The sequence below is a fragment of the Apis mellifera genome, linkage group LG11, assembly GCF_003254395.2.
Source record: "Apis mellifera strain DH4 linkage group LG11, Amel_HAv3.1, whole genome shotgun sequence".
NCBI classification, from domain to species: Eukaryota; Metazoa; Arthropoda; class Insecta; order Hymenoptera; family Apidae; genus Apis; species Apis mellifera.
In genome coordinates, this window is record NC_037648.1 from 16002590 (window position 1) to 16028969 (window position 26380).

A 26380-nucleotide genomic window follows, 5' to 3' on the forward strand; every position below is an offset into this window, starting at 1 on the left:
AAAAACTAATCACGCAAAAAGTATAAAAAAATAACATTATTCTGTACGAAAATAAAATTAAGTATCACTCTCTTGCAAAAACATTTGGCCTAATAATAATAAACAAATAAGTATATATAATAATATTAAATCATTATTATAATCTTACTTATCGGATCTATTAAAAATATTATTTCATAATTGCGCAATACATACGTAAAAGTTTTTATATCTTTTTTACAGTAGACCCACTAAAAGACTTTTTTTTATTCCAAGTTAATAGTTTTGGAGGTGATAAAACTTGTTCTAAAAAGATATGTCTTCTTTCTTTCAAATTTAAATCGTTATTGCATAACGATTTATCGTTCTCGTAAATAAGATCGATATTTTCTCGATTCGAGTGAGATTTATCGTTCGATGTATTTTTCTCGTAACACACTTTAAACGATGCGATAGGGGCTAAATTCTCTTTATCGTATTTTATATAATCGGCCGATTTTTTTAAAATTACCGAAACATTTTTCTTCGATGTCTCGATTTCGGGCGAAGCGGTCGATTGTCCAATTTTAATAGCCTTATTAGGAGTGACAACGTAAACTAGTTGCGACTTGGATTCAAATTTCTCCTTTAACAAAGAAAATTTCCGTTTCGGATAATTGATCGGCTTTTTACGTACTTTATCGCAGATCGGTTCTAATTTTTCCGTATTATCGGAATTCGATTTCACTTGCGTGGAAATATACGATGTACTAGTGTCTAACCGTTTCGTATCTGCAGAATTTGAATTAACACTCGTGATATTAGGGGATACTGTATTGGATAAATTATTATGTACAATCTTAACATTTTCAACAGGTACCAACGGACTCATTTCGACGTACAGATCATTTTCCTTCGAGTCAGCCTCGTCTTTTCGAGAAGAAATAAATCCTTGTTTCTGTAACTTGGTTTTATTTCCTAAAATTGGCGAATCGGAAAGTATCGCGTCAATCAACGGTGTCTTCTTAATCGATTCTATTGTACAATATTTCACTAAATCTTTAATAGTGTCGATCTCATCCTTTTCTCGAATAATAGATTCGGATTCCTCCAAACAATTGATATAATTCCTGCTACACGTGACAGGATCCTTGAGATCAGTTTTGAACAACGCTTTCGTAAGCTGGGCCTTCTTTATCAAATTTTTCGGATCAAAATCTTCCCACTGGCTACCCGTCGTGTGGTATACATGCCTAGGGGAATTTTCTGCCGTGTATTTCCTGATCTGATCTATCGTGTTAACCAATGTACTCACTGAATCACAATTCGATTGATCATATTCAAATTTTTCCTCCGTGGCCATTTCATCGTGCTCTTCCAATATGGTATCCAGCGCGAACATTCCACCTTTGTCGTCTATCACTACTGGCTTTGCGATGTATAGAATGGAATTTTGCTCGTCCACATCAGCGATCCTTTTCGCAGAAATATCCTCACTGTACGCAGTTTTTAACTCCCGCGAATCTATCAAATCATACGTAAGCGTGTCGAGATAATCATCTTGCTTTAGAATTCCTCTTAATATCGAGCTTGCGCAAGTGGTGTCGGAAAATTCTGAACTGTAAGTGGTGCCGGTTGTTGTGCTGGTTAAAGTATCCCTTCTCCTATCCCTGACAACGCTGTCATCATGGATGTAAGTTTCTATGTCTGTATATCCTTTCCAACTACGAATACACCATGGTGGCCTGGCCACACCAAGAGGGCAAACGTTCTCATAATCGTGAATCGACGTAACGCAACTCATCGTTTCGTCCCTCTGCTGTAACTCCTTGGTTAGTTTCTCCGTTTCTTCCGTTTTTTCGCAACTCTCGTTAAATATCGTCGGTATCTCCATTCTGTCCCTTAACATTGTAATACTGTTCAAATCTTTGCAAATGTTACTCAAAGAACAATTCTCCAATTCGTTGCGTTTCGTACTTATATCCAGTATCAAATTTCTATTGGTTATAACCTTCCCTTGGTCGTTGCTTTCCATTTCAAGTATAAGCTGATTCGAGAAACAAATGCCACGTCTCTTTTGCAATGGAAGACAAGAATCGTTCGAATCTTTCGTTGAAACATCTTTGTCTATGTCCAATGCGTGGATGGTCGGCAAACAAATACCTCTGCGTTTTTGACGATGAATATCCTTTTCGTTCGAATTGTTATGATCGTCGTGAATTTCAAGATATTCACAAGTGTTATCAGCTATGGTAAACGCATTACTCGGTAAAATGTTCGACGATGGATTCTCGTCTTTTGAAACATTGTTGTGCGCCGACTCACATTCCGAAACAACGCAAACAGCAGCAGTCGATGGTGAATCGTTTTCAATTTGGCAAGTTTGATTGATAACACCGTTTTCCGTACATTCCGAATTTTGTACAATGTTCGTCAATAAATATTGTTTGTCCGTTGTGATTTCCTCGGAAGTGGTCCTTTGAGAACGATCGATAGAACACGAAGATGCCGTAAACGAGTTAGGATAATACTGTTTAAAAGATCTAGGAGTAACAGCTTTGTTGGTTACAATCTCTGATTTCTTGTCACCAATCTCGGTTATATTTCCAACTTTGGACGGATGAAATTTTCCATAATAGAACAACATACTCATCAAACCGATCATCATTCCACCAATTATAAAACTGGTCATTATTATTATTTTTTCAGTTTTAATGATATCTTTGAAATATAACACGAACACGACTAAAAAAACTATGTTTTCTATTACAATGATGGAATAAAATATAAATACTCTGTATCGAGATTTACCGATACGTAGATTAAAAAAATCAAAACAATAAATCAATCCTATGATACAATTATAAATACGCTCTTCCCATATAGTTGGGCAAAAATTTGTGTTTTGAAGAAGTACCCAAATGGTCATAAAGAGCCAGTGGAATCCTGTAACATTCACAACAGAGCACACACTATATGAAAGGCATAAATCTATTTTGAGCAATCTTGTTAACTCACTCTTATACTTACCAAGAAATAATAAAGACCATTGTCTTAGACAGACTGCTGTTAAAACCAAGACAGCTATTCTGGATATTAACATTCCAGCTCGCCAAAGACCCTGAAGGATTAATACTATCCATGTTGCTTCATTATTGTCAGGATTTATCTTTTGCATAGCTTTTGTATATGTACCTATAGCCCAGCTCAACGAACAAAAGGACACTATGGCGGATAAACCTATTTAATTATATTTATTTAAAAATATATTAAATGTCATTGATTTTGAATATAATTGTTATTTGTATATATCCGGTAAAGTCTTTAGTTAGTGACAGTGACAGTGGCAGTGGAAGCTATAGTATTTTTAGCACTTTAAACACCCACCCTACTCTAAGAGAAGAGAACATTATTTTTAAAGTTTCAGTGCTGCAAGCTTCCAAATAGAATGCTTAGATAGTAGCCATGTAATAGGATTCTAACACTAAAACATATTACATTCTGATAAAAGAAGATAAAATAATATGAATAATATCTACATTCCTGTGCTTCTGTTATCTTTGGGGGCGGACCAGAGGATATGAAGATATGTAGTCATTCAATTTCAGTTTCCTCTCAAATTCTTCAAATTATACTATATATTATATTTAAAGTCATATATATTATATTATATTTATGTGTCAAAATATTATTATTTTTAAAAATTCTTCGCATATAAGAATTTAAATGTCAAACAATAATATATTTGTATCATTTGAAAGTGAAATGTATACATATTTTTGCTAACATGTTCTCAGGATTACAAGTAAGTATTATTTTTATATTTTATATATATACATATTTAATATAAATATAAAAATAAAAAATATTTATATTCTTCTACAGAGGCAACTAACATTATTAAAATTAGTTATGATATTTGTTATAATATTCATGTCATTTATATTAATATTAAGTTTACTATGTAACTCATGTTTACATATAAACAAATATATGAAAAGTAACAATTTTATTAATAATGAAAATAATAAGCATAGCAATCTGATAAGTAATAAATCTATAGCCATGTTTTCAATAGAAGAAATGAAAAATATAAAAGAACAATTGAATTCTAGAAAAAATGAATTAGAACAATATTGTAAAACTATAAGTAGAACAAGTTCAAATTTAGATAATGTATTATCAAATATGATAATTGATACGTAAGTATATAATAATTTATTTTATATTCAAAAATGTTACATTGTAAGATATAATTTATAAATTTATATTCCATATATTCTATATAGAATACATGGATTATCCTGGTGCCCTATATACAAAGCAGCAAGTTCTACGTGGATGAAGCATTTTGCTACACTTGGAGGTGTATTAACTGAATCAGCTATGGAATTGATTCGTAGAAATATTTTACAAATTAATACAATTGTTAGAAAAGCATTTCCACGTGATCGAGATGTTAAAAAAGCATATCAAGTATGTATATCATACAAGATAACGAAATATATTTAATTATTTATAAATAATTTCTATTTCTAGAAATTAAATACAACAACGAAATTTTTGATAGTGCGCCATCCATTTGAACGTCTTGTTTCTGCATATAGAGATAAATTGGAACATATAGAAGGAAGAGATTATTATTATAAAAGATTTGGACGTCATATTACGCACAAATATCATCGATATAGGAAACCAAATGAAACGAAATTAGAGCCTACATTTACAGAATTTCTTCGATTTATAGTAGAAGAAAAATACTTTGATGAACATTGGGCACCATTTATTGATACTTGTGAACCCTGTTTAATTCCGTATAATTATATTTTAAAATTCGATACTTTCGATAGAGATCAAAAATTTTTAATACAAGAATTAGGATTAAATGAATATCTGTATGAAAAAAATGATTTAAAAAATATAAATCCACGTGGAGTTACAACTACTACTCTAGTTAAAGAATATATACAAAATGTTCCTAGATCATTGCTTGATGAAGTTAACAAAGTTTATGAAAATGATTTTAAACTTTTTTCCTATTTACCTATATAATAATTTAAAATATATTTAAGAGTGATAATAGACATAAAAGTGTGATAAATAATTATGTTTAATAATTTTTATTAATACAATTTGAGCAATAATAATCTCTACCATAGACTTAACAGCTTTTATTTATTTATTTTTTTTTTAATTTTTTAGTTTAAATTAATTATTTTATATTTTCTCTTACTTGTCCATAATGGTATATAACGTAAAACTGCCATAATATATAGTTGCAATATTAATTGCGGAGCAGCCCCCATAAATGACTCAAATAAATGTAACATACATATATCACTTTCCTGTCTATATACCCAATTTTTATCCTTCATAAATCGTTTGCTCCTTAATGAATGTATCGTGGAATAAAGTAAAATTAAATACCTAAAAAAATCAAATTATTTGCCTTATCAGAAAAGGCATAACAAAACTAATTATAAGAAAACATAAATAATAATACCTGTGTAAAACTCCTAAGAATAAAAAATGCAATAACCAATGTATATTTTTAATAGAACCATCGCTGTGATACCATCTTAAACTAAATATTTGAATAATACCAGCAGGTAAAATTGTAAAACTCAAAGCAAAACATCCCCAAACAAATTGGCCTTGTAGAAAATATTTTATAAACACAATACTATCTATAAATAACAAAAATATTTTATAATGATATTTATGTTTTTTTTTTTTGGTATATATATTAATAATATAATATTAATATTAATAATAGAAATATGATTCTTATTAAAAAAAAAAAAAAATCCTATTAGTTTATAAATTCATAAAATCTTATAAGATTTGGAGAAAATCAAAATGAATTTAAGAAAAATTTTTCAATAAAACTTACATTTTTTATACATTTTATATTAAAATCAAAAAGAAAAAAAGAAAGAAAGAAAGAAAAAGTGCTTAGAAATCATCAAAGATAATTTTAAAATGTGAATTTTATATTATTATGATTATAATAACATTATTAAAATATATACAAATACAATATATATTGTATATTTATAATATATATTGTATGTATACATATATATATATAAGTATATACATACATATACGTATATGTATGTAGAAATTGAAGAAATTATGATATTCTACTTTACATACGAAACATATTAAACATACATCAATTTGCCAATGATCCTTTACACTTATTAAAACATGTTCTTTAATAAATTTTATTATTTTCCATAGAAAGAATTTCTTTTTCAGGAATAGCTATATAGTATATACACTTTTATTCTTTGTTCACCTGTTGCTATATCGATGAAAAAAAAACTGACAGAAGTCAAGTAGTAAAACAAGTCTAACAATCTAAATTGATAACATTCTATTTCTCTGTGTAATGTTATTGCTGATGCATTTTTTTTCACAGTTTCATAGCACGAAACATTATCATGTTTTAACTCTGCCGCCGCCATCTTCCCGGCCATTCTTGATTTAATTTCACGCAAATGAAAGAACGCGTTCCGAAATCAGCTATATACTTTCCACTTTTTTCTTTGTTTGGAATTTTTTAAGTTTTTATTAGACATGATATACTTTATGTTATTAAATTTCTTTCCAAGTATGTTATGAAGCTGTTCTTTCTAAAAAGAGAATTAATTTTATATAATTGATTTCATTCATCAAAAAGAAAATCATAAACATATACACATATATAAATTTATATATATGCAAGCTTACATGCATACACGCAAGCGCATTATATAGTTGCGATTTTCAACATGTCCGTAAAATAAAATATGGCGAGCATTTGATGACTAGACGTATACATACGATCTGGTGCTTGTTGTTCTTTGCTGACATTGAAATAAACATATTTCTGAGAATATGCTTATAGTTTAATTTTCAACGTAAATTATATCACAATATAAATTGAGAAAAGAGTAATAGTTTTTGTAGATATTAACCTTATAGAGAAAAAAGAATTTAACTTTACCTAGAAGTAAATTAAAATTCTGAATAGAATTGACGATACCATTAATTTTGATATTGCATTAAATATTGTCAAGTATGCAAAGATAAATGAGAAAATATTGACAATATTTTTCTATCATTAAGAAATGATACTTTACTGCAAAATATTTATGTTTAAAGAAGAATCTTGTGAATAATTAGGTAAAATTGTCATTCAATCATCTTTCCTATAATGTAAGTAGTTAAAAATATTATATTAAAAATTGTAATTAAATATATATTAATATTTGTTTTTAAATTTATAGTATTAATTTGAATACAAAAGAAACAATATTAATTTATGTTATTCTTTTTTCTTTTTTTCAAAAAAAGAACAAATAGGAATGTTATGCTATTAAAAAGAAACCGAAGCATCATGTATAGTTTTGAAGGAGATTATAGACGTAAACCACAACAAAATTTAGCAGGTGCAAGTAGAAGAGATGAGAAATCAGTTTTACTACAGCATGCTCAATTAGAACGTTTAAAACGAGAACAACAGCGTAAAAAACATAATGCAGCATTAAAAATTCAGGCACTTGTGCGTGGTTTTATAATAAGAAAGAATACAAAAATAATTAAAAGGACAGAATTTGACGAGGAACAACAAATAAATGGCCGAAGAAATTTAAATCTAGATGAGTTAATAATATATTTCCAAAAATTATTGTTCTTTTATAATCATACTTTGGATGCTAATAGATTAATATGGACACTTCAACATTTTTTGAAACATCAACAAGAAATTAAACAAAAATGTGTAAATTGTTCAGATTGGTTATGGAGATTAAGGTAAATTCTGTAAAAAAAAAAAAAAAAACATAATACAATAAATATCATTCAATATTTGATAATATAAATAAGATAATATTATATCTATAGGTGGATTCTTCGAATGTGTATGCAACATAATTCAGAAGCTTTGATGAATGGAGCTTATTCATTGGCTATACCTTTGAGAGTGATAGAAACATTTACAAGTCGAGAAGATGCAGAAAAAGTTCTCCACGAAAATAGTTATAAATATTTAAGAAACATCTTCATTTATTTGATAAAGCATAAATATTTTGATCAATTAAGAAAATTAATAGATAATAAAGTTCCATCTATGTTGGAACCTACTTCTGTTCCTCCAACTCCAATTTCAAAATGTTTAGTAGATATGATTAAACGACCGTTAGATTTAATTTCTTTTATAGAACAGGAAGATAATTTTTCTATGCTTGTTTTACAAGAACTTTGTAGAAGTATATTATCTCCAAAAATGTCTGATGCAGTAAGAATGTTTATCATTCCATCATTATCTGAATTTATAGAATTTCCCTATATTCAATTGATTAAATGTATTAATAGAATTGAAATTGAACCAACCATAAGTTTACTTTATTCCATTTTATCTTTAGAATCAAATCGACTTTGTAAGTATATAAAATAATTTAATAATAAAAATAGATAAGAACGTTAATAATAGATTTTTCTTTTTATTACAGCTGCATGTAAATCTAAAGATATTCTTATTAATTATTTACAAGTTCTTGCATCTATGAGTTCAACTATAATACCATTAGTTGTTGAAGAAAATATAGAGCAAGCGAATGATTCAGACTCGGAATCAACCACAAGTATGATTGACCAAGATCAAGCCGATATTTTACATGAATGTTCAGAAATGTTGAACGAAGAACAACGTGTTCAAGGAATACTGTTAGCGGTAGATCGAAGCAAAGATCCATCTGTATTACAACCATTGTGCCAACTCTGTCATCATTTATTGATCACTAACAAATTAGCCATTCATAAATATAAATTATTATACATGCTCGCTTTCAAGCCAATATTTTTAAAAAATTTATGGGCCGCTTTATTATCAGCTTGTCAAATGTCATTATTCGGCGGAGCAACGCCTCTCTTGCAAATCATATCACGGGGTATTGGTCTTTCTACCGAAGATACAAAAAAAATAATTCCACTATTAGCTGTATTTTGTTCCCTATTCAGTCTACTTATTGCAACATTACATGATACAGAATTTTTTATTCAAGATCAATCGTTAGATATTAACGGACAACAAGCAATGCCGTTTACAACTTCGGAATTAGTATTGTTATCAAGTCATTTAAAAGGCGTTTGCTTAGGTTTGGTCGAGCTTGCATTTCCCGATAGCCGGCCAACTGTGCGAGACGATTATAAAAGAGCTGTTCTCGGCCCAACATGTTCCCTACGAAATCAACAAGATACACAAATGTGGACTCATTTATTCAAAGTAACAGTTGGTTTATTACGTCAGTTGCATATGCGAGACTTGAGACGACAATTTTGTCCAGAAGGTCATTGGATAGCTTCAAATATTGTGATACCAATTGATAAACCTCAAGATTTCACATTTCGCAGACGTAGATTGAGAGGATATATTCCTTTTCAAGGATTACGAGTGTTCACTCGTGAAGAATTAGAAGAAGGGCCACCTCTTACTGCAAAAGAAGTTCGAACGTTAACGCTTCTTCGCGAAATACCATTTGTTGTACCATTTAATAATAGAGTAGTGGCATTTCAATCATTGATTTATCGAGATAAAACGGAACAACAAGGTGAACTGACACACTTTATGCAAGGACCATCGATACAGATATCGGTAAGAAGAAATTACCTCTACGAGGACGCATTTGAGAAATTATCACCGGAAAATGAGCCAGAATTGCGATTAAAAATGCGCGTACAACTTTTTAATACAGCTGGTTTAGAAGAAGCTGGTGTAGACGGTGGTGGCCTCTTTAGAGAATTTTTATCGGAATTACTAAAAACAAGTTTCGACCCTAATAGAGGCTTTTTTAGGCTTACCAAGGATAATATGCTGTATCCAAATCCTACAGTGCAGTTATTGGTTGATGATTTCCCGAAGCATTATTATTTTATCGGTAGAATTCTTGGAAAAGCTTTATACGAAAATTTATTAGTGGAACTTCCATTTGCAGAATTTTTCCTCTCAAAGATCGTTGGTCGTCAATCAGATGTTGATGTTCATCATTTAGCTTCTTTAGACCCAATTATGTATAGGAATCTTTTGTATCTAAAAAGTTACAAAGGTGATGTTGCGGATCTTGGTCTAGATTTTACCGTATTGTCAGACGAACTAGGTGAAAGACGAATCGATGAATTGAAACCAGGCGGTGCCAATATTCCTGTTACAAATCATAATCGTATCGAATACATTCATTTGATGGCCGATTATAAGTTGAATAAACAGATTCGAGCGCAGTGTTACGCATTTAAACAAGGTATAGGTAGTGTAATACCCCTGGATTGGCTTCAAATGTTTAACAATAAGGAACTACAAGTTTTGATATCGGGTGCACAAATTCCAGTCGACGTAAACGACTTAAAATTACATACTAACTATACGGGAGGATATGCACCTGATCATCCGACAATCACCGCATTTTGGAAAGTTGTTAATGAATTTAATGACCAGCAAAAAGGACAATTACTCAAATTTGTTACGAGCTGCAGTCGACCGCCTTTACTTGGATTTAAGGTACAAAGCGGTTATTTCTTTTTTGATGACTAATTAATAGGTACGTGTAAATACGTATAAATAGATAGATATATATATACATGTATATTAATTTTTTTAGGAACTCGATCCACCTTTTTGCATTCAACACGCCGGCAGTGTTGATCGCCTACCGACTTCTAGTACCTGTATGAATCTTTTAAAGCTACCAGAATTTCCAGATGAGAAAACTCTACGCGAGAAACTTTTATATGCAATACAAGCTGGTGCAGGTTTTGAATTGAGTTAAAACTCAATCTTTATCTTAATTTTAAGTGAATTCTTTTAGTTAAATCGGTGATACCTGATTGTATATAAATTTTAAGCGTAATTAACATTAAGTACACGAATATTAAACGAAAACAAAATGCAAAAATGAAAGTCATAATTCATTATTGGATAAGTGATTTAATTCAATGTTAATTATGTGCTTTAAATGTCTGTGTTTGTCTATAACAGCGAATAAGGACAAGATAGATTGTATTTCAATTATTTTTTTTTTGTCTGCTATAGGGCAGAATAATTTAATAAATCTTCGTCGGATCAGGCAATAAACATAATATTGTCAGGAGGGGCCAATTAATTAGTCTATTAAGGAGACAATTATTAATACAATGAACAAATGTGTATTGTTTGTAAAAATACGTCAGTTTATCCTATTCGATACGTATCAACTCATACGCATATATATACGCATATGTATATATATATACCTAACGTATTTATGTACTTTATTTGTTGTTATTTTTCTGCCCTTGGCCTATAACTGTAAATTGTGTATATTTTTTGTATTACATCATAACTATCAACAACTATGATATCAAATGTACATGAGAGAATAGACATATATATATATATATATATATATGTATATGTATATATATATATACATATCTATGTAAATATATATGTGTATGTATACATATATATTATATATGTATTTATGAATTCGTTAATTTAGTGTAAATAATAAAAAAAAAATCCTGACATGTCATATACATTTATTACAGATATGTTATTTAAATTTGAATAGTGTTTTAATAAAGGTTGTACACAAATAGAATATTTTGTTTTGAAAAGTTAAAAGTTAAAAAGATAAAATTTAATTTATAATTTGTCCAAATAGTAATTTATTACAATACATTACATCGTTTTTTCGAATTATATTTTCATACAGTGTTCTTCTTTAGATATATATCTATAAAAATGGCACACGCATTTAGTGTTAAAAGCTTATGTCATTTGTGTAACATGGCGTCGAACGAGAATAGCAATTTTCAGAAAGTTTTGGAGTTCAAAATTTATAAATGCTCCAGCTTTTCTTCATCTTATGTGCCAGAGTAAGTGCTTCATTAATTTTAAATGGTTTTCTTCGAACTACACTTTGTAATTACAAATTGGAAAACAATCGTAACATGGCAATAATTTTCTAACCTACAATAATGGTTATGTTGAACAACAAAATCCATTATATATGAAGTTATGAAATAAATAATTGTATTAATTACGCCGGACTTTTTACTAAGCATTAAATTAACATGTTCTTTTTCTTTTTTTAGAAATATCCTTGTAGATAAACCATCGGATCAGACATCGCGCTGGTCTTCCGATATTGACACTTATCCACAGGTAAACATTGTTCAAAACTAACTCGATATGTTACCAAAATGTGTTGAAAAAATTGTTACAGAATTTACAAAGGAATTGAAATTATAAATCTTTATTTAATTGTGTCAAGATAAAATTTAATATTTCATATTGTTAAAATTAATATAGTACATTAAATTTGTACAACAAATATTCTTATTTTTTTTAGTTTCTTATATTAAAATTACGATTTCCCTCGATTGTAAAAACAATTACATTTGGTAAATATGAGAAAACACATGTGTGTAATATAAAAAAATTTAAAGTATATGGTGGTTTAGAACCAGAAAACATGATGGAACTTTTAGAGAAGTACGTGTTAAATTTACAATAATAAGAAATGTTTATATATATGCATTTATGTATAAATAAATAAATATATATATATATATTGATATGCTTTTTAGTGGATTAAAAAATGATTCAGTACCAGAAACTTTTGATCTGAAGCATATATTAGGAAATGAAGAAAATTATTTTCCAGTTAGATATATAAAGATTGTTCCATTACAATCCTGGGGCCCTAGTTTTAATTTTTCTATTTGGCATGTACAATTAACTGGCACTGATGATGTTAAAATTGTAAAGCCTAGTATAGAATGGCTTAATGCGGTAAATATAGAATAATATATTCAAATAAGGAATAATATATTTTTTATATTTTTATATATTTTTATATATTATAATATATGTGTGTAATATATATAACAAATATATATATATATATAAATTACAGTATCGTCAAAAAGAAGTAATAAGACTGTGTATGAAACACTTTAGAAAACTTGAACAATCAGAAATTGTAGATACTTTGCAAAGAGTGACTGGTGTTCCACTTGAGGACCCTAGATTGACTGGATTATATGACTTATTAGTTACAAAAGGTGATCATTTGCAAGCTGAATGTTTTATTAGTAATGCAGTAATGTGTGAGTATTTTTTTTTTCTTATCTTTTTTTATCTCATAATCTCATAATATAGTCTCAGAAAGTATATGATTTACAATACAGTGGGTCTCCTGAATGACTATATCAATGCTCAAACTTATAGAGCAGTTTGGACTAAATTATCATTCACTGAGGGTAAACCAGGAATGAGAGGAGGTCATCAAATGGTTCTTGATCCGAGTGCAGAACTTCTTTATCTTTTTGGGGGATGGGATGGAAATCAAGATCTTTCAGATTTGTGGGTGTATAACATAGCTTCTAACAAGTGGACCATTATATGTAAAGACACAGAAGCTGTGGTAAGATTTAAAAAAAAGAAGTGTATTTTTTGGTAGAGAATTCAAATACTAAATTATAGGGTGGTCCAAGCGCGAGATCTTGCCACAAAATGTGCCTTGATCCAGAACGTAGGCAACTTTTTACTCTTGGTAAATACTTAGATGCAGAATACAGAACGCCGGAAAATTTAAAGAGTGATTTTTTTGTCTATGATATTGAATCAAACAAATGGACACAAATATCAGAAGATACGGGTGCTGTAGGAGGACCTCAATTAATTTTTGATCATCAAATGTCCATGGATGTTGAAAAACGGACAATTTATATATTTGGTGGTCGTGTACTTGTTTCCCCAACAAAGTAAGTAGATTAACGCAATAATTATTAATTGATATTTTAACATATATATCTATATATTTATAGCTCCGAAGAACATGGTATGGTATCAAGTTCAACCGAACCAATTTTTTCCGGATTATATTCTTATCATGTACCAACTGGTACATGGAATAGGCTTGCTTGTGACATTGCAAGACCGTGTCCTACTAATGCACCAACTATTAGATCTCGAGCTGGCCATTCTATGTTATTTCACCCTGTATGTATATATATTTTATTATACAATATATGTTATGAATATAATACAATTTGGAAATTTTACTTTTTTAAAGAGATTGCGGAAGCTATATATTTTCGCGGGTCAAAGAGGCAAAGAAGATCTTAGCGATTTTTTCACATATGAGGTCGATACAAATCATATCGAACATATTTTTAACGATTTTGGTGCTAAAGATTCGAATCATGTTCCGGCAGCTGGATTTACGCAAAGAGCTACGATTGATCCTGAATTAGGAGAAATATATGTTTTATCGGTTTGTATAATAATAAATCTACTTTAAAATTAATCATTATCCTTGGTATTTAAATTTTTTTTTAATTATCATTTATTCAGGGTTTAAGTAAAGACAAGGGTAAAAGATTTGATAGCGTTCAAAATTCTTTTTGGGTATATAGTATTAAAAACAATAAATGGTCTTGTATTTATCGAAATGATAACGTCGGAGAGAAATATTGGAGTAAAATGCAAGATTACGAACCATGTCCACGATATGCGCATCAATTAGTTTATGATCATGTAAAAAAGGTTTGTTTTATACTATTATATACTGTTATAATGAATTTTTCATTTCATGCACCATAATGATAATGACGTTATATGATATATTATTAGGTCCATTTTTTATTCGGAGGAAACCCTGGGAGATCCTGTCTTCCTAACTTACGACTCGATGATTTCTGGCAATTAAAATTATGCAGACCGTCTCATGAACAAATTTTAAAAAAATGCAAATTACTTATTAGAAAACACAAATTTAAAGAACTAGCTTTGAACAATAGTGTCGAAGCGCTTGAATATTTACAGACCGAAGTATCGGAAATTATTGATCATAATGATGCGGAACAAACGAAAGAGGTAGTAGCATCTTTTTAATCAAGTAACAAATGATTCATGAGTACTCCTTGCCAATGTTGCTTTTTCAAATGTATACATTTCTTCATTACAGTTTCAATTGTTAACATCCCTTCTATTCAGAGAACAAAACTTGTTAGGAGAAGCCACAAATTCAAATAGTTCAGACGCCGTATTAGGAAATTTAGTTAACATGGATACATCGTTATGTTATTCGACCACTCGCGATATTCATACTTTGAGAACTGAATTATACGATAAACTAACAGAATTTTTTCCCGAATCATCGACCCAACCTCGTGCTAATTTGATTGATCTTTTACCATTGTGATCTAACAATAATTAAAATCTAACTAAAAATATTTTGAAATGTAAAGCAAACAAATTCCTTTCGTTATCTTGTAAAGACATTTCCTATTATATCAAAACAATTTTTATCTTTAAAAAGAAACGTTATTTTTATAACGTAATTCTTTGTATTTTAAAAAGAGAAAAATATTCTCAGATATAGACGTGCAATCTCTCCTTCTCTTTACACAATCTAATTTTTTGCATAAAGAATGAATTAAAAAGAGAAAGATATATTCATCATGATATATTTAAGAAAGCGATTATCGAGACAAAGGTGTTTAGCCTGTCTGTTTCCTTCTTCTTTTTCTATTGAGTTTTCGTTTATTTTGGACAATTCTAGCCGTTTTTACTACTATTTCTAGATTTCTTAAATTCATTTGTAAATTTTATTTTATAAAATCTGATTAGTATCATGATTGCTAAGATCTGATTGCTAATTTGATAAATATTATAATTGCTCACTCTGATAACGTTACGTTGTTCAAACCTATTTCAACTACCAACGAATTGGAGTTACTGTGTTATAATATATAGTAACGTTTGTCTATAAATAATTATCGTTCTTAAAGCAATTGAAGAATGACTATTTTTAAAAGTTCTTTTTTATCCATTGTATATATATATATGTATGTCGAAGGGATGCTTTGCAAATTTTTATGAAACGAAAACTCGTTAAAATGTTGTAATGTTAATGAGAAATTGCAACATAAGTGCAACAGATAGGCAATGCATTAAAAAAAAATGTATATTCTTCTATTTTTATGGCTTCACTTTGTTCGCTGTTAAAGATATTTTATACAATATATTGTTACTGCAACATTTCATCTGTACATCATGTGAAATAGTTAAAAATTATCATTATCACGTATATTCATGATATGAATTTATTATATATATATATATATATTTCATGGTAAATGTTATAAAGCTTAGTCGAATTTTTTATAAATATTATGTACATCCATACGTTCTATTATAAGTTATATACTTCTGTATCATTAATTGATTATCGTGAAGAATATAAAAAAATGCGCTAACATTTTTGCTTGTGATAGGATTGATATAAAGAAAAAAAGCACGTTTTTAAGTATTTTTGTTTCTAAGATCTTGTATATATATTTTGTGACTATAGAAAGTAATATCTAAAAGTTGTCATTATTGTTAATTCTTTTGTACCATAAGCATTATTTGATGACATGTGCGAAACATCTTGTACATAGCATTGCTTTATCATTATATTTGTAGCATTATAAGAATGTGATTATAGCGAATCTTGCGACGATTATTCAAGAATATATGGGAAGATCGTTCAGAAGCGTATCTTTGTATATAACACTTTGTGCGCTGAAGAATAAAAACGATTGTACAATTTCGATTTAGCATAAGAAAAATAACGAACCCATGCGAGGATCGTTAAAATAACGAAAAAGAAAAAAAAAGGAATAAGATGCGAAACTTTTGTAAGACGTTTCAGATTTTTTTTTTTGCAATTTTCAGCAAAAAACGAGATAAAAACAATTTTTGTCAAACAATCTGTTAATAATTATTAATTTAATCGAGCGTGATTATAACATGGAAATATCTTCGGATGTTTATCGACCGTGATCGAAATTTATTTTATACGTAATAAAAAAAAACAAAAATTTCACGCTATTTCAAAGGAAGTATACAAGTACGTTGCGTACGCTACACGTTTAGCCAATGAAAACTATTGCTTTCATAAATATTATGCATACGTATCAACAAGCTAAATATCAGATTTGTCTCGGGATTTTATACCTGATTTTATCTGATTTTATTACGAAATTCGACAAGAACGTTGAGTAGAATTCTAAAACGTGATATTCGAAGTTCTAGTCAACTAATATTACGAGAAAAAAAAAAAATCACCATTCGATTCACCGGTGTGATTTATAAGTGATTAAGAATCATATAATTATCATATAAGTTGTAAAGTTTTATAGTTCTGTATTGTTTGTGAAATTCCTATTTGTCTCTTTGTTCGACGTTCCCTTTGCGATAGACGACGCGACAGAGAAGCCAAAAGTGTCTCAAAATTGGATCAAACTGTGCCAATATGTGTTCCGCAAAACTTAAAAATTAAGCTTAAACGTCTCTCGTATTACATACAAATTCGAAAACAACTGTAAGCACGAATGAATATTCATTTCTTCGAACATATCATCATTTTTAATAAAATATCGTTTCGATTTATGCATTTTTATTCTTATATAATGCATAGTAGCACAGTTTGATCATTAAATTTTAGATAGAACACCCTCCATAACTACTATTTTTTAATTATCTCTTGTTTTCAATCATTTGTTCTCTTTTTCTTTTTTCACAATATTTAAATATAACTGTTTCATTACCAATAGTCACATGCATTTATTTGAGAATCGTTATCATTTGTTACAAACAAATAATTAATTGTAAAATGAAAATGAACTCGTATCCCAAATGTGTACATACGAAATAAACAAAGTGAATTTTTTGCAAGAATTATTTGTAGTTGCAATAATTTGAATGGTGTTAAAATAATTTCTAGTTTATTTCTAGTTTTTTTGGATAACTTCGGATGAGTTGAAGAACAAGCGGCAATATTCAATGTTGATTTTCAATTCGACAAATTCATACGAGAAAACGCATATAAGAATCTTTTAATAATAATAATAAAAATTTAAATCTTTAATAATCTTTAGAAAAAGGGAAAGGAAGAAAATAAAGGAAAATGCCGAACGCGGAGAAAGAGGAAAATGTTACTTGTGAATTAATTAAAACACCGAACTTGGAATTTTATTCAAATATCGAACAATTTTCCAAAGATATGCTTGAATTACAAAAGGTAGTCAACTCGATTTTCTAATTTCCAAATTATGCGTTTATTAAAATGTGTGTATTAAAAAATTTCCGTTTAGAAAATAAGTAATATCGAAGAGGTGCGAAACGTATTGGAATTAGTGGTAACAAAGTCGAAGATTTATCAGAAAAAAAAATTAGCCGATTATCAAACTATGAACGAGTGCCATCTGGAATGTCCCCAAAGTTTCTACTTTGAAAAAATGAAAGAGTTTGCCAATAAATTACCCCCGAATATCTTGTTACTTGTATGTAATTTCACAGTTCGTTATATATATTATATATATATGTAAATAAATTTAAAGTGTTTATATGTTGAAAAATCTAGGAATGGGAAGAAAACATTCGAAATTTAATATCGGTTAATTTACGAACGAAATACATGGATATTTTTGAGGATCAAATGCTCGAAACAAAGACACGTTATTACGAATCAATGCACGACATGGCTTTAAAAAAGGTGATAGCGATAGAATGTCAAGATATCTGTAATTTGGGATTAGAAGAAATTCCCCCGTACAAGCTTGCCGGACGAACTGAATTTTATCCAAAATTTTTGAAAAATCGATGCGCGTTTAAAAAAAAATATTACTTACCTCACAAACTGATGAAAAACATAGTAGCAAAGGCTCATTTCTTGATGCCAAAATGGATTTGCGATTTCGGACGTTATCGATTAGAATTTGATTATCTTGATTTTAACAGGTGAAACATTTCCTTTTCCTTGCAAACAAATTTAGATTTTTTTTATTGAAAATTTTTGATAATTTCAATGCACCATTTTTCTTTTAAAAGTTTATAAATTTCGTACACAGATATTGAATAATAAAAAGCGATGAAAGTCACCAGTTTTTTAATAAAACGAACGATTGTAGATTTTTAGATTTGGTAGAAAATGATACGAAAAAAGGCGCGCTTATGGTCACTAGTGTCTATTACAGCGACATCGTGCGACTGATCTCTCAACCTCGCTATCTTAGTGACGTACCGTCATTTTCCTTGCCTAATTTTCTTAACTGCGCCAACAATTTGCTCTCTCTTCAAATTATCACGCTTATGATAAACACTATAGAATATTTGCTTCAAGTATTAAAAGACAGGCAAATCCTACCTTTGTTCAAGGTAAAACGATAAAAAGATATAAAGTTAATTTATCTTTGAATTTTATCCTTTGATTAAACGGTTAACAATAAATCAAAAACAATCATTGCTGCTAACTTCAGAAAGTATGACTTATTAAAGTATAAATAATTGAATTGGAAAAAAGAATTCAATGATATTTTTGTTTTATTTAGCTTCAATTAAAATGCGAGGAAAATGATCTATTTCTTAGCCCGACGATGCTTGAAATTTGTAACGCGTTTTATAATATTGTCAATCAAATTAGACTTACCGCGCAACAATTGTCACCACTGGAATCTTGGGTTAGTGTAAAAATTCATCGAGAATATATTAAAGTCGAATTACCAGAATGGTACTTGAAAGACACGTATCAACATCTTGAAGAAATATTGCGAGACACTTTTCGACCCTTCAATGAATATGTTGAACAACTGCATAAAAAATTCAATATTGTTTTTGATCCAAAATCGCATGATATCTATGGTAGAATGGGATACAGTTTTCAAGAAAAAATATCTCAGGTTGAAGATTTTAATCGACTGATTCGAGATATAAATGGCATGGTAAATTCATTGTCGCGTAATATCTACTTTTTCTTTTTTTTTTTTTTTTTTATTAAATTGACAAAAAGAAATATTTTTATATTTTTAGCCGGATCACGAATACTTTTCGATCGGGATAATAAATCAAGTCGCAGCAAAGGCGGGGCTTCTTTATTACGCGGAAGAGATGCGTAGATTGATTATCGAGGAATTGGTCAAAAGTCATAGAAATTATAATCTTGAGATTTGTAAAACATTCGAAGATATAAGGGATCGTGCTTTACATATTCCTTACAATACCAAAGAATTACTCGAATTAGGTAAATTTTTTTCGAAAAAAAAAAGAAATTACAATAGTCGCGTTATAGTGTGAAAAAAATTAAATAAAAATAATTTCATTTTAGGTGAATATATGTTGTATGCCGCGTCAACGTTAATGAGATCATTAGAGGAAAAGATTACTTTATCGTTGCGCATGATGGCATCGTTAATCGGAATGACAACATTAACCAAAGATCATATCGAGTTGAACAACGACACTATTCATTGGTTAAAGCGGATAAGACCAATATTCGAACAAAATAGCGCCATGTACGAGCAAACTAAATTTGAATTAGAGGAGAAACTTGTGAAGAAAATCGATGATCTTAATGCGAGAGTCGAGGACATGTATCCCAGGTGAAATATCAATATATAATATTAAGAAACAAAAGTTGTTGTATCGTTGTATCGTTTCATCGTTTTCATCCCTATCAGATTGAAAATTATGAATGATATGGATTATGCAGATCGCATCCGAGAGTACATCGAATTCATGCGAAAGTTCGCCCGTGATTTAGATCGTATGGACGAAAGGGTGAATTGGATCAACGAAGAAGAGAAACTTTTTAAATATCCCCTCTCTGAATATCCACGTATCAATGAATTGAAAGAAATTATAATGCCGTATTACGATTTAATTTATCGAGGTTATCAGTGGCAAAGGCATAGGGACGTTTGGCTGGATGGCCCGTTCGAATATTTGGATTCAAACGATGTTGAAAACAAGGCAACTGATTATTTTTCAAATTTCAGTAAAATAAACAAACAGTATAGGACAAGAATAAAGATAGAGATCGCGATGAATTATCCGCACAGGTAATATTCGATGCAATTATCGAACGTTATGTCAATCATTAAGAAATCGATATTACCGATAGTTTCACAGGATCTCCAGACGACTCGGATCCTTTACAACAACCGGCGCCTTTAAAACTAACCTATCAACTTATGGAAGATGTAAAATGGTTCAAGGTGGTTTTTCAACGAATAGCTATATATATAAAAACGTTCCCTTATTTTCTCTTACTTTTCACATAGCAATATATACCGTTGCTAGCAGTTTTTCGAAATCCTGCGATGCGACAAATTCATTGGGATGAAATGTCGGTAATAGCAGGTTTCGATCTTACCCCCGATGCTGGGACAACATTCAGGAAAATTATCTTGATGAATTTGATGGAAGAAATAGAAAAGTAAATTGAACTTTTTATTTTTCATGTCTATCATTTTTGTTCCTAAATCATAAATCCTTCTCTTTCTCTCTCTTCCTCTCTCCATATAATCCGTACAAGTTCTAATTTCGATTCATATTCGATCAAGGTACGAAACAATAAGCATAAGCGCAACGAAACAACTCGCACTCGCAGATTTGTTAGCAAAGATGATCAGTGAATGGGATGATGTACTGTTTCTAACTATACCTTATAAAGATTCAGGAGTGAACATTTTGACGCAATTAGACGACACTCAAATGCTTTTAGAGGAGCATATAATAAAGGTCGAAGCGATGCGAGGTTCTGCGTTTGTCAAGCTTATCGAAGAAGAAGTTAAAAATTTTTATTTTCTCTTACATCGAATACACTCGACGATAGAAGAATGGACTAAAGTATTTTTAGAAGCTTTATTTCGTCAATTATCTTTCCTATCTTTTTTACATATGTATATATTTTATTCCTATATACATATATATTTTTTATATTTTATATTTTTCTTAGGTTCAAGTACAATGGATGTATTTATTACCTATCTTTTCAAGCAAAGATATCGTTGCGCAATTACCGGAAGAAGAGGTATTATTTTTTCAAGTAGACAGAATATTTCGTAGCGCGATGAATGGCGTCGCGAAGGATCCTCGCGTGCGAGAAACTGCTGGTTCCGTAAGTATTAGAATCAACGGACTATAGTATGAAAGAATGCTAAACAAGATATACATTTTGTGTTTATTTACATAGGTGGGTCTTCTGGAAATCATGCAGGAAGCTAATATGTTGATGGAAAAAGTAAACGAGGGTGTATTAAATTACTTGGAGAAAAAGAGACTCTTCTTTCCACGATTTTTCTTCTTGAGTAACGACGATATGCTCGAAATATTATCCGAAACAAAGGAACCTCTTCGAGTCCAACCGCATCTTCGAAAATGTTTCGAAGGCATAAATAGGCTGCGGTAAACTATGCAAAGGTGTCAATGATTAAGAATGTGACAATCGAAAAATATTGATCTCCTAATGATGCATAACTCGGCAGATTTGACGAAGAATTGGAAATATGTTCCATGTTTAGCGAAGATTACGAGGAAGTTAGAATGCAGGAAAGGATTTCGACTGCTGCGGCACGAGGTTGTGTGGAACGATGGCTCATTCAAGTGTGTAATCATAACGTGTATATAATACACGTTAATACTTAATACTTTATTACTATACGTAATACTTTTTTATATAAGAAAAAAAAAAAATTCCATTCGATTAGTTACGAGAGTGTATACGCAACATTTTGAGGTTAGGTGGAGGAACAAATGTTGAGATCCGTACGACATGAGATCCTTATGAGCTATCTCGATTATGAGGTCAATAAACGAGACTTGTGGGTACGTATTTGGCCCGGTATGGTTGTCCTATGCGTTTCTCAAATTTACTGGACCATGGAAGTTCAAAATAGCCTTATGACACGTATGCCTTCGACAATGGAGGTACTTCACGAGAAACTCATGAACCAAATATTGGAAATGGTTGAATTAGTTAAAGGTAGTAAATAGATGAAAAGAGTGTAAAAAAAAAAATAAACAATATCAAAAATAAATATTCTTCAGGACATTTAACGAAACAAAATCGAACTACGTTAAATGCTCTTATCACGTTGGACGTGCACGCTATGGATGTCGTGAAATTATTGATCGAAAAGAAGATTATAAACGAAACGGATTTTGAATGGTTGGCCCAATTGCGCTACTATTGGGAGGACGACGTATTCGTCAGAATTATTTATACAACTGTGAATTATGCTTACGAGTATATTGGAAATTGTTCTCGTCTCGTTATCACCCCTCTAACGGATAGGTAAGAAAATTAAATTAGATTTTTTTGAAATCAATTCGATTCGAGAAGAATTAACATTCAAGATTTCCCTTCTAGATGTTATCGCACTTTGATCGGTGCCTATTCCTTGAACTTGAATGGAGCGCCGGAAGGCCCGGCCGGTACCGGTAAAACAGAAACGACGAAAGACTTGGGCAGAGCTGTAGCCGTACAATGCGTAGTTTTCAATTGTTCCGAAGGTCTCGATTACAAAAATATGGGGAAATTCTTCAAAGGTCTCGCCTCGTGCGGGGCGTGGTCTTGCTTCGACGAGTTCAACAGAATCGATCTGGAAGTATTGTCCGTGGTCGCCCAACAAATTCTTTGCATCATTCAAGCCGTGCGCGCCAAACTGGAAACGTTCGTCTTCGAGGGGACCGAATTGAAATTAAATCCGGCCGTTTACGTTTGCATCACGATGAATCCTGGGTACGCGGGTCGTTCGGAATTGCCGGATAATTTGAAAGTTCTTTTTAGAACCGTGGCAATGATGGTGCCCGACTACGCTATGATCGCTGAAATATTTCTTTACTCTTCCGGATTCGGCACCGCCCGAGAACTCTCCACGAAGATTGTAACGACGTACAAACTATGCTCGGAACAATTGTCCTCCCAGTCCCACTACGACTATGGGATGCGAGCCGTGAAAACGGTGCTCACAGCTGCGCAAAATATCAAGTTACAGTTGCCGGACGAGAACGAGTCAGTGTTGTTACTTAGATCCGTGATCGACGTCAATCTACCGAAATTCTTGGCCCACGATGTCCCACTCTTCCAAGGTATCGTCTCCGATCTGTTCCCGGGATTGGAATTACCCGCCCCGAGCTACGATATACTATTGAAAGCTGTCCACGAGGTTTGCAATGAGAAAAATTTACAACCGGTCGACGGTTTCCTGTTGAAGATCATACAAACGTTCGAAATGATGATCGTCCGTCACGGATTTATGCTGGTCGGCGAGCCATTCGGCGGTAAAACATCCATACTTCACACTTTGGCCAGTGCCCTAACCTTAATGTACGAACGGAAAGAGCCGAATGGAATTACGACGAAATATTTCACGATCAATCCGAAATCTATAACGTTGGATCAGTTGTACGGATTTTTCGATCCTGTTTCTTCCGAATGGACCGACGGTATCTGCGCAGTCGCATTTCGAGATTATTCCACCGAAGACACACCGGATAGGAAATGGATTATTTTCGACGGGCCGGTCGATGCGGTGTGGATCGAGAACCTCAATACCGTCCTCGACGACAATAAAAAACTTTGTTTAACGTCAGGCGAGATAATACAAATGACCGGTGTAATGTCAATGATATTCGAGACGATGGATCTTGAGCACGCTTCCCCCGCCACGGTGTCCCGTTGTGGAATGATATACGTGGAACCGCGTGTTCTTGGTTGGGTGCCGTTCCTCGATTCTTGGATGAATAAATTAAATCCCATATGGAAAGAGAGTTACGAGAACGAGATCAAAGAAATGTTCCATTGGCTGATGGATCCGTGTTTAGAATTTATTCGAAAAAATTGTCACGCGACTATCTTTGTTGGCCAAATTCATCAAGTTGTATCGACGTTGAGTATCTTCGAAATATATATGGAGGATGCGGTGCAACAAAATCTGGCAACTTTCGAACAATTCATTTTGCCATGGCTACAAGCAACCATGATAACGTCGATGATTTGGGGAATTGCTGGTACGCTGGATTTCCCTTCCCGTATATTGTTTAACGACTATTTCTTAAGTTTTTGGAAGAACGAACAAAAGGAATACCCGCTTCCCGAATTTCTCGTCGAAATTTTAATCTCTATCCCAACCGAGGATCTCGTTCACGATTGTTTTTACACGTATCGTGGGAGAGGGGCGTGGAGACGTTTCGCCGACATGGCAAGGCAGGAGGAATTTTCGGAAGTTGGAAGTATCGTTCAATTGATAATACCCACGATCGATACGGTAAAATATCAATCTCTATTTTTAAAGCACATTCAATATCACAAACGTTTCTTGATGTATGGAGACACAGGGACGGGGAAAAGTTTTTACATCAACGATTTGATCATGAATAAATTGGGCGAAGAGGAATATCTACCGAATTTCATCACGTTCACTCCGCACATCACTGCTGCGCAGACGCAGGAACTGATTGTACTAAAATTATACAAGAGACGCAGAAACATGTACGGCCCTTTGGTTGGCACGTTTTGTATCGTGTTTATCGATGATGTTAACATGCCTGCGAAAGAAATTTACGGTTCCCAACCACCGATCGAGCTGCTACGACAATATTTCGACCACGAAGTATGGTTCGATCTGAAGAAACCGGAAAAGATTTACATATACGACACCATGTTCGTGTGCGCAATGGGACTACCAGGTGGCAGTAGACAGGTATTGTACAATAGATTTTTGAGACACTTTAATCTGTTCACCATCGATAAATTCACCGAAGATACTATGATCAGAATTTTTACAAACATCGCGTTGATTGGTTTACAACGGCACGGTTTCACCACGGCAATCATGCCGGTCATCTTGGATCTTGTGAACGCGACTATGAATATTTTTCAACTCGCTCAGGCAGAGCTGAGGCCGACCCCGGCGAAATCCCATTATCTGTTTAACCTGCGTGATTTTTCTCGCGTGATAACCGGTTGCGCCATGATAAGGGTAGAATCCTTCGAAACGAGATCGGATTTCACGAAACTTTGGGTCCACGAAACTTTGAGAGTTTTCGGTGACAGGTTAATCGACATGAAAGATCGACACTGGCTGTTCGTAAGGATCAGGGAAACGGTTACTGCCTACCTAAGGGAATCGTTCGATACGGTATTCAATTATTTGCCAAAGATTGATGATCAATTATCGGAGGAAAGCTTGCGAAGTTTGATATTCGGCACTTTTATGGACGTGGATACAGTCCCTGTCGATCGACATTACGAAGAGGTTAAGTCAATGGACGAATATTTACAAGTAGCCATCTCTTATCTCGAGGAGTACAACATCACGCACAGACACAAGATGGACATTGTCCTGTTCCGTTACGCTTTGGAACATCTTGCTAGAATCTGTCGTATATTGGTAATCCCGTGCGGTAGCTTGTTGATGGTTGGCGTAGGTGGATCCGGTAGACAATCTTTGACGAAATTAGCTTCGAACATAGCCGCTCTCGGCCTGTTTCAACCAGAAATGGGTAGCATGTATGGCCTACAAGAATGGCGGGATGATATAAAAAAGGTTTGTTTAATAC

The 26380-nt window shown here is 31.8% G+C and overlaps 5 protein-coding genes across 9 annotated transcripts in view; 4 read left to right on the plus strand and 1 right to left on the minus strand.

The window, feature by feature from the left end:
• LOC100578388 lies at nt 1-18774 on the minus strand. Of its 4 annotated transcripts, none has more exons than XM_006570403.3 (5): nt 6263-6645; nt 5462-5645; nt 5192-5385; nt 2989-3198; nt 1-2904 (listed from the first exon to the last, which is right to left on the minus strand). In XM_006570403.3, the coding sequence occupies exons 1-5, from the start codon at nt 6441-6443 to the stop codon at nt 206-208; spliced, it is 3468 nt and encodes a 1155-aa protein (XP_006570466.2). In that variant the 5' UTR covers nt 6444-6645; the 3' UTR covers nt 1-205. The 4 variants fall into 4 exon arrangements, with proteins under 4 accessions (XP_006570466.2, XP_016770219.2, XP_026299895.1 ...); XM_016914730.2 differs by having other exon boundaries at nt 6136-6404; XM_026444110.1 differs by having other exon boundaries at nt 1-3198; nt 6263-6646.
• LOC724878 (carbohydrate sulfotransferase 9) lies at nt 3688-5118 on the plus strand. Its single transcript, XM_016914759.2, has 4 exons — nt 3688-3763; nt 3844-4160; nt 4248-4434; nt 4498-5118. Exons 1-4 carry the CDS (start codon nt 3746-3748, stop codon nt 5008-5010), a joined length of 1035 nt encoding a protein of 344 aa, XP_016770248.2. The 5' UTR covers nt 3688-3745; the 3' UTR covers nt 5011-5118.
• Nucleotides 6725-11582, plus strand: LOC413096 (ubiquitin-protein ligase E3C). 2 transcript variants are annotated; one of them, XM_006570406.3, is made up of 5 exons: nt 6725-7164; nt 7303-7761; nt 7852-8387; nt 8460-10541; nt 10602-11582. In XM_006570406.3, the coding sequence occupies exons 2-4, from the start codon at nt 7319-7321 to the stop codon at nt 10532-10534; spliced, it is 3054 nt and encodes a 1017-aa protein (XP_006570469.2). In that variant the 5' UTR covers nt 6725-7164; nt 7303-7318; the 3' UTR covers nt 10535-10541; nt 10602-11582. The 2 variants fall into 2 exon arrangements, with proteins under 2 accessions (XP_006570469.2, XP_396547.5); XM_396547.7 differs by having other exon boundaries at nt 6729-7164; nt 8460-10501.
• On the plus strand, nt 11553-17716 carry LOC552542 (muskelin). Its single transcript, XM_026444111.1, has 12 exons — nt 11553-11859; nt 12079-12148; nt 12336-12478; nt 12574-12778; nt 12903-13095; nt 13177-13412; nt 13472-13752; nt 13816-13990; nt 14064-14264; nt 14345-14536; nt 14624-14866; nt 14958-17716. Exons 1-12 carry the CDS (start codon nt 11726-11728, stop codon nt 15192-15194), a joined length of 2310 nt encoding a protein of 769 aa, XP_026299896.1. The 5' UTR covers nt 11553-11725; the 3' UTR covers nt 15195-17716.
• Nucleotides 18042-26380, plus strand: part of LOC413097 (dynein heavy chain 12, axonemal) — a 14585-nt gene continuing 6246 nt past the window's right edge. The window contains exons 1-17 of the mRNA XM_026443707.1: nt 18042-18059; nt 18133-18321; nt 18402-18778; nt 18949-19195; nt 19369-19758; nt 19847-20057; nt 20142-20415; nt 20494-20874; nt 20937-21030; nt 21097-21251; nt 21379-21664; nt 21774-21935; nt 22011-22222; nt 22303-22420; nt 22559-22799; nt 22865-23111; nt 23187-26367. Coding sequence (XP_026299492.1) covers nt 18042-18059; nt 18133-18321; nt 18402-18778; nt 18949-19195; nt 19369-19758; nt 19847-20057; nt 20142-20415; nt 20494-20874; nt 20937-21030; nt 21097-21251; nt 21379-21664; nt 21774-21935; nt 22011-22222; nt 22303-22420; nt 22559-22799; nt 22865-23111; nt 23187-26367 — 6783 coding nt within the window. The remainder of the gene's footprint in view (nt 18060-18132; nt 18322-18401; nt 18779-18948; nt 19196-19368; nt 19759-19846; nt 20058-20141; nt 20416-20493; nt 20875-20936; nt 21031-21096; nt 21252-21378; nt 21665-21773; nt 21936-22010; nt 22223-22302; nt 22421-22558; nt 22800-22864; nt 23112-23186; nt 26368-26380) is intronic.